This window comes from Palaemon carinicauda, chromosome 12 (assembly GCF_036898095.1).
Source record: "Palaemon carinicauda isolate YSFRI2023 chromosome 12, ASM3689809v2, whole genome shotgun sequence".
NCBI classification, from domain to species: Eukaryota; Metazoa; Arthropoda; class Malacostraca; order Decapoda; family Palaemonidae; genus Palaemon; species Palaemon carinicauda.
In genome coordinates this window covers 135,313,773-135,322,148 of record NC_090736.1, presented here as the reverse complement: position 1 = coordinate 135,322,148, position 8,376 = coordinate 135,313,773, and the positions used below count along the sequence as shown (strand labels likewise).

General features: G+C 43.7%; 1 protein-coding gene across 1 annotated transcript in view; it reads left to right on the top strand.

The window, feature by feature from the left end:
• The first annotated feature begins 590 nt into the window (after positions 1-590).
• The window catches only part of Cbp20 (cap binding protein 20), a 37,061-nt gene continuing 29,275 nt past the window's right edge, over positions 591-8,376 (top strand). Inside the window, exon 1 of the mRNA XM_068384574.1 lies at positions 591-938. Coding sequence (XP_068240675.1) covers positions 885-938 — 54 coding nt within the window. The 5' untranslated portion in view covers positions 591-884. The remainder of the gene's footprint in view (positions 939-8,376) is intronic.

Genomic DNA, 8,376 nt, shown 5'->3' with positions numbered 1-8,376 from the left:
TATAGTTTAAATTTTCTGTCAAATTGAAATTATAGTTTAAATTTCTGTCAAATTGAAATTATAGTTTAAATTTTCTGTCAAATTGAAATTATAGTTTAAATTTTCTGTCAAATTGAAATTATAGTTTAAATTTTCTGTCAAATTGAAATTATAGTTTAAATTTTCTGTCAAATTGAAGTCATAGTTTAATTATTTGTTTTTATTTGATTATGAGATTTAGCTTAATTAATAAAGGATAATCACTGAAACAGCTATGGTTATTCACTATTCAGCACCAAGACATGGCCTATTATCTATATTTATAGGCTAGGATAGTGCCACTTGAAGGTTACAATATGCTATGAAGTTACTACTACCAAAAAGTAATATTTATACACAACCTTAAAAGTTTTGCCAAATAAAATCATAATAGGTGTAAATACAAACATTTTCTTCGTTTCAAAGATAACCTTAAGTCTTAAACTTAACAAAACCCATCAAGATATAATTTTTCATAATTATTTTTCAAGTCTATGAATTGGCGGTAAATTTGATCAAATCTGGCGGTATGGGAGTCGTGTGACTTGGCAACCCTGACAACAACAACAGTTCGCCTTACAGCGAGTCAACGAGTCTCTTCGCTCGCCATTTTGTTTCCAACCATATTTACGTGTATATCTTGTGCAAATAATTACCAAATCTGGTGTTCAATAACAAGAACAAGAGATTATCATCTACGAGGATAAAAACCTGCTTTTGAGAAACCGTAGCCTACACAAATACGCTGGTCAAAGGGCACACCCTACCCTGGGGTAGTTTCTCGAAACTACTATTATCAGGCGCAAAAGTAGTTCTTTTTTCAGTGGAGTTTTCTTCGCTATTTCAAAATTTATCACCACTCGAAGATGAACGTCACCCCAAGTGTAGATCTGAGTAATTATCGAGATCAGCACTTCAAGGTAGGCCACGCCAAGGTCCCCAGTGCCTTGAGTGCACCCCAGGTGGTTCACTGTTGGCAGTAATGTAGTCTTGATAGCGTCTTTACGGCATTTGGGGTGTATGTATGATAGCGGCCACCTACACCTGTAGTTTTGATTACGGCAGTGTAAGTGGGTCGCAGGGTGCTTTAGACCCCCTTCCCCGTTAGGTAAGTAGGTAAGGACATGGCTTGTAGGTTAGGTTAGGGGGGAAAGTTAATTTAGTTAATGTCCATTTTTAATCCGCACGGGAGGAACTGGCCGCTGATATACAAAGGCTCCCGGAATTTAGCTGCACCTACTTTCTGGTCTTTTACTTTAATTTCATTCTCTTTTTATTCTTCTGTTTTATTCTGTCCAATGTTGTTTCATGTCCCATTGCAAAATGACGGCTTCCACCCTTTAGTTCCTCCTCGGCACAAAATGGGGTAATATTACGGTAGAGTCCCACCCAGCATCTTTACCTCTTGCCAGTACATGGGAGCTCGATGTATAGGTTAGTTGATGTCCATTTTTTTATCCACACGAGAGGAACTGGCCGCTGATATACAAAGGCTCCAAAATTAGTACCTTAGGGTAATTGGTTAGAATTGTGAAACCATTTTTGCTGATATTATGGTAGAGTCCCACCTAGCGCCATTACCGCTTGCCACTACATAGGAGCTTGTTTCTTTTTTTTTCGCGAGTGAAGCGAGCCCGCGGTGGAGCGAAAACCATTAGATTTTGGTAATATTTCAATAGAGTCCAATGGTTTTTGCTCAGCCGTCCGCTCGCAACAAAAGAAAAACATCAAGCTCTTATGTACTGGCAAGTGTTCATGGCGCTGGGTGGGACTCTACCGTAACATTACCAAAAATGGCTTCACGGTTCTAGCCAATTACTTTAAGTTACTAATTTAGGAGCCTTTGTATATCAGCGTCCAGTTCCTCCCGCATGGATAAAAAATGGACACCAATTGACCCAACCTTTACCCCCTAACCTAAAAGCAGTGTCCTTACCAACTTACCTAAGGGGGGTGGGGCTAACGCCCCCATGTGACCCCCCTTACACTGTCGTATTCTAAATTGGCTGTAATCATACAAACAGGTGGCCGTTATCGTACATTTACCCCCTAATTTTATCCCTATATACTTTCACTAAACCTAAATTAGATAAGATCGGTTAGACTAATCCTTAAGTCTTGAAAAAGAATTGGTAAAATTTTACTGTAGTGTACAATACAGGTATTCCTAATTTAGAAAATAAAAAGTATTCCTGGTGCATTCATATATATTATTAATGACTTTAATGAAAACATTTTTGAGTAAATTATTTATTTTCAAATTATAGGTATTCTGAAATTGCAGTTGTAACTGAAGAACCATATTTTAAAAATGGAGTAATCTCAATGGTGCTACCTAACCTAACAGGCATATCCTTGGTACTAGGCGGGGGTCGGGGTTCGGTTGTTATGTCTTCTGTGGTTGGTGTCACGGGAAAGCGTATCTCTCCACTCGATATCTCTATTCCAGTGAGCCAGAATTGACAAAGAATTGAAATATTTAAATGGTTGCATTTTATTCAGTGGTGATAGGACTACTGTATCTATTTTTTATTAGTTTAGTTGTAATATACAGTGGATTGGTAATTTTGATGATAAAGTTGAGCTACAACTGTAGTATGAAAAGCAAGATGCTACAAGCCCAAGGTGTCCACCAGGGAAAAATAGCCCAGTGAAGAAAGGAAATAAGGAAATAAATAAACGATCTGAGAAGTAATTAACCATTAAACTATTTTAAAAACAGTTACAACCTCAAAACAGATATTTCATATATATACTATAGAAAGACTTAAGTCAGCCTGTTCAACTTTAAAACATTTGCTGCAAGTTTGAACTTTTGAAGTTCAATCAATTTGACTACCAGATCAGGGTAATTGATTAATAGAAAAGAAGCCACGTATAAAAGTATCACCGGTGTTTGTTTTGTCGTTGACAAGAAAAATTATATATATTAAAGTACTGGGTCCCCCATGTTGATTAGGAAGTAGGAATTATTACATGGAAAGCCACCATCAAGAGTATTCCAAGTGTTGTTTTGTAAATGTAGGTGTTATAACCAATCAGTTTAGATGTCACTGTCACCATTACCCTTCCTGATCAATTAATTTCAAACTTTATCCTTAGTTGTGTGAAATGCCGTCAGCAAAAGACTGCATCGTGCCACAGTGCGCAACAAGAAACTTTGACGGTATTAACGACAACGGTACAGTTCTTTGCTGTGTGAGGCAAGATTTTTTACCTATGGACGTCTTACAAGAATAACATTTAAATTCCTGAATTTGTGGACAGTAATTTTTTCAGCACTAACGACAGCGGTACAATTCTGTGCTGTACAAGGCAAGATTTTTCACCTATAGATGCCTTACAATAATATCATCATTTAAATTGCTGAATTTGTGTGGATAGTAATTTTTAAGAAAGAAAAATGAAATGATAATGATATAGTGAGATTGTAAATAATTCTTCCAATAATAGATTCATCATCCTTGGGACGGCTTATCAGGTGACCGCTTGCGGAGCTGTCTTTGGGGTGACCTGTCCAGTCACCGACTAGGGGGTGCTTCATGGGGTTTCGGGTTGAAGCACCCATTAAGTAAAGTTTCACTTACTAAACTAGGTTTATTTGGGTTGTGTTACTTTGGATTGAGTACTCCATGTAAGCACTGTAAACCCGAATTGTTTCAAATATAGAAAACAGTTTTGGTCCAGACTATATTTAGGGGTTATATGACCAACCAAAAGTCTGAGAATTGAGAGCTTACAAACACAGGTTAGAAAAGTTCTTAACGGGTAAAATATGCATGGATATTATGTTTGATGTCGTGTAGAATGTTATTTAAATTGCCTTTGAAAAATAGACTTTCTTTTAATGTATGAAGAAAGTTAAAGAATTAAAAGAATTGTAATGGAGCATTTAAAGCGAAACAGGTTATAAAATCTTGTTAAATATACAGTATAGTACTGATAGTCATATGCTATTCTGATGGACAGCCATAGAAAAGAAAATAGGAATTTTGTCTAACATCGCAGCTACTTTAAATTATTAAGGCATTAACAATACAGTTAATCCTGTAATTAGTTCCATATCAGAATTGAAAATAAGGTTTTACGAATAGAACTTACCTGGCAGTTATATATATATAGCTATAGCCTCTGTCGGTCCAGCAGATTTTTCAAAACTCGCGGCAACCGCCGAGTGGTGGTTGTTCGGTTAGGTGGTTAACAACCCTTACAGGGTGGTACTTGGAATCATTCTGTTTTCTGTTCCTCAGATCATCTCTGCCGGTTGGACTGACAACATCGTTGCTGGTCCGCCGTCTGGTTTTTTCGCTCGCTTTCCCTGTGTCGTTGTATTGGACTATTTATTGGTGACATATACTGACCTGTGGATTGGCAATCGCTTTTGTGGCTCGTTTTTTTATTTATTCTTTTGATTATTCTTTGGATGCGATGTCTGATAAGCATTTTAGAGTGTGTGTGAATGAGGAATGCAAGGTGAGGTTACCAAAAGCTTCGGTGGACCCTCACACTGTTTGATTTGGGGTGCAGGGGCATTGAGTGTGCTCTGGAAAAAAGGTGTAAAGAATGTGAGGTTTTGGATGAAAAGAAATTGATAGAAATGAAAAGCTGTGCGTAAATTAGAATTGGATAAAGTCAGCAGGGCTTCTAAATCTAATTCTAAGTCTGTTATTGATGTTAGTCTAGACATTTCTTTTAACCCCTCAAGTCCTAGATCTGTAGAAGTTGAACCTTCTCTTGAGGTAGTAGCCCCTGCTCCTTCTACAGGAACTGTGACTACTGTGGATGACCCTCAGTACGCCAGGATGGCGGCTGAGATGAACGATCTTAAGGACCAGCTTGCAGCCTTGAAAGAAGGTAAGAGTGCAAGTGAAATTGATGATAGTGTTGAAAGTGCAGAGGAGGTGGCGACTGATCGAACCTGTCACGCCCCTAGATCTAGACCTCTACCAAGCTCCCAGGACCAAGGGAGAAGGTACGTCGACGACCGCAAGGGGGTGAGAGGTACGTATCCTCGGTCAACCGTCGCCTCAAGCAGTCCTGTTGCTATTTCCCAGGCTGCTTATAACCTCCACGGAAAAGGCATGTCGGACGTGGTAGTGTCTTCTCCGAGCCCCTCTCCTAGACGCAGATAGCAGTATGAGGCGTTGAGGCCGATCAAGAGAAGGAGGATGCAGCAAGCTGACTAGACCCGTACTCGCTCTCCCCTTTCGAGTAGATGGAGTAGCCCGGAACCTTTTCCTTCCGACGATGACTGGAACGCCTCTCCAGCGAAAAGGTCTAAACCCAGAATGGACGATTCTCCGCAGGACGCTTGGAGGAAGGAGAGATCTCCTCTTCCTTCACGTTACAAAGGACTCTCAAGAGAACCTTCTCCTGCTACCAGCGTGACTCGGCAGCCTTCTTCTTCGGAATCCTGAGACCCAGCAGCGGTTGCGAAATCTTTCATGACCGTCATGCAAGACCAACTGGTGTCACTAGTTCAAGCTTTTGGCCGCCCTCCCCCCCAGTCGGGCAGACGTAAGGACGACAAGTTTCCAGTGAAGAGGTCAAGCAAAGAAACACCCGCAGAGTTTTCTTCAGCTAGTAAGAGGGAACGGAGTTCCTCTCCCTTTCGGGACTACAGGCAGCACCGTTCTCGCGGTGAGCGGAGGATACGTCACACTTCGCCCAGGGAAACGCTCCTCTCTCGGCACTGTGAAGTTCCTGCGCCAATCAGGGTTCTTCTCCCGACTCTCGACGCCGAGGTTCCAGCTCTTGACGACAGGACGCATACAACTCTCGTCGTCAGGACACTTTTGACTCTCGATGTCAGGACGCAACCAACTCTCGACGTCAGGACACATCCAGCTCGCGACGTCAGGACACATCCAGCCTGCTTCTCCAGGACGCTTCCAACTCTCGACGTCTGGACGCATTCAGCTCTCGACGCAAGGACGCATTAAGTGCTCGACGCCAAGACGTAACCAGCGCTCGGCTCCAGGATGCATGCGTCTCTCGACGTCAGAACGCATCCAGTTCTCTCCGACAGGACGCATCCGGCGATCGGCTTTACTCCTCTGACGCAGGTGAATAGCTAGAAGGGAGTGATACTTATGCACGCCGGACTGAAATTAATTTGGATGTTAAAGAAACCTCCGACTTAGTTCCTTCAGCTCAAAGGGAAGCAGAGTTGGAAGGAATCCAGGACTTGGAGTATATTTCGGAGGACGAAGATAAACCTGCTAATGCGGCTGCTGACTATAAGGTCCTTTCACGCTCCCTCCTTGAACTGTATGGAGAGGAGTTTAAACCTGCTGCTCCTCGTTCTCCTTAGTCTCAGTTCATCAGGAAGAAGTCGAAGAAGCAGTCAGCTTTCATCAAGATGAAACTGTCGATTTTGGCAAAGAAGGCTCTGGTTAGGATCAATGACTGGCTGAAAGAATGTAGACAAGCAGTGAAGACCACCTTCTCATTTCCACCAGCTAGACTTGCCTCTAAGGCGGGCATGTGGTATGAGACTGGAGAAGCTCTTGGTCTGGGAGTACCTGCCTCCTCCCAGTGGGACTTCTCCGGCATAGTACTGTAGATTCGTCTAGGAGACATGCCCTTAATTCTGCTAAGGTGATGTAGTCTATGTTGGAGCTAGACCACCTCATCAAAGGAATCTTCAGATCCTTCGAAGTGTTCAGCTTCTTAGACTGGGCACTGGGAACACTGGCCAGGAAAGCAGAACACATACAAGCACAGGGACAGAAGACCTAACCAGTATTATGGCCTGTATGGATAAGGCTCTAAGAGATGGGGCAAACGAGTTGGCTTCCCTGTTTTCTGCGTGAGTTCTGAATAAGAGGGCTCTATTATGCTCCTTCACGACCAAAGCGGTTACGGTCGCACAGAAGGCAGAGCTCCTATACGCCCCTCTCTCGGAACATCTTTTTCCCGGGTCCCTTGTCAGGGACATTTCCCTTTCGCTGACACAAAAGGCTACGCAAGACCTCCTGACGCGCTCCGCAACGAAGGCTCTACCGGGAAATCCGTCATCCTTGAAGAAGGAGGAGAAGAAGGTTCAGCAGCTCTTTCTGGGTAGAGCCCCAACTAGACGGAATTCAGAGGAAGAAGGCAGGAGACGGGCAGAAGAGCGAACAGAAGGACGTTCAGGGCCCGCGCTAAGAATTGAGTCACAAGTCCTCCAGACAGCAGCAGGAGCAAGGCTGTCACACTTTTGGCATGCCTGGAAGGAAAGAGGGGCGGACGCCTGGTCCCTCTCGGTCATCAGAGAGGGGTACCAGATCCCCCTCTTGAAGAAGCCTCCACTTTCAAGAACACCACTAGCCTTAGTAGCTCGATACTCGAATGCCATAAAACAAGGGGCACTACTGGATCTGGTAAACCAGATGCTGGAAAAGGGAGCAATAGAACCGGTCCTGGAACTAGAATCCCCAGGGTTCTACAATCGCCTGTTTCTGGTGCCCAAGAGCTCGGGTGGATGGAGACCCGTTCTAGATGTCAGCGCACTGAACGTCTTTGTAGAAAAGACCAAGTTTACCATGGAGACGACTCAGTCGGTGCTGGCAGCGGTCCGTCCAGGGAACTGGATGGTATCTCTGGACTTACAAGACGCTTACTTTCATATCCCCATCCACCCGACTTCAAGGAAGTTCCTAAGATTTGTAGACCAGGGCAGGTGCTTCCAATTCAAGGCCTTTTGTTTCGGCCTCAACATGACCCCTCAAGTTTTCACCTGAGTAATGGCAAACGTGGCGGGATGGCTTCATCAAGAGGGGATAAGAGTATCCCTATATCTGGACGACTGGCTGATAAGGTCCCGGTCGAAGAACAGGTGTCTGGAGGACTTACACAAGAAGTCCCAAACCGAACCGAGTCAGACGATTCTTTATTTGGAGGTAGTTCTGGACTCGGCTCGTTTTCAGGCTTCTCCCTCCCAAGAAAGGCAGAACAGGTGCCTCGAGAAGGTGCAGGAATTCCAGGGGAGGCAGAAGTGCTCGGCGAGGGATTGGATGAGTTTGCTGGGCACCCTCTCCTCGCTCGAGCAGTTTGTCTCCCTGGGAAGGTTGCATCTCAGACCTCTACAACACTTCCTTTTAAGAGTATGGGACAGGAAGAATCAGGACTCCTTTTCCTTCCCCATTCCAGCAGAGATCAAGAGACATCTGAGTTGGTGGTTGGATCCGTCGATATTAGGGGAAGGAATCTCCCTATTCAGGAAGAACCCAGACCTAGTGTTGTTCTCAGACGCTTCGGAGTCGGAGCAGGGAGGACTCAGGCTCTTGGGAAGTGGAACAGAACGAATGGCACATCAACAGGAAAGAGTTGATGGCCATTCTGTTAGGATTGAAAGCCTTCAAAGACTCTGTCTCG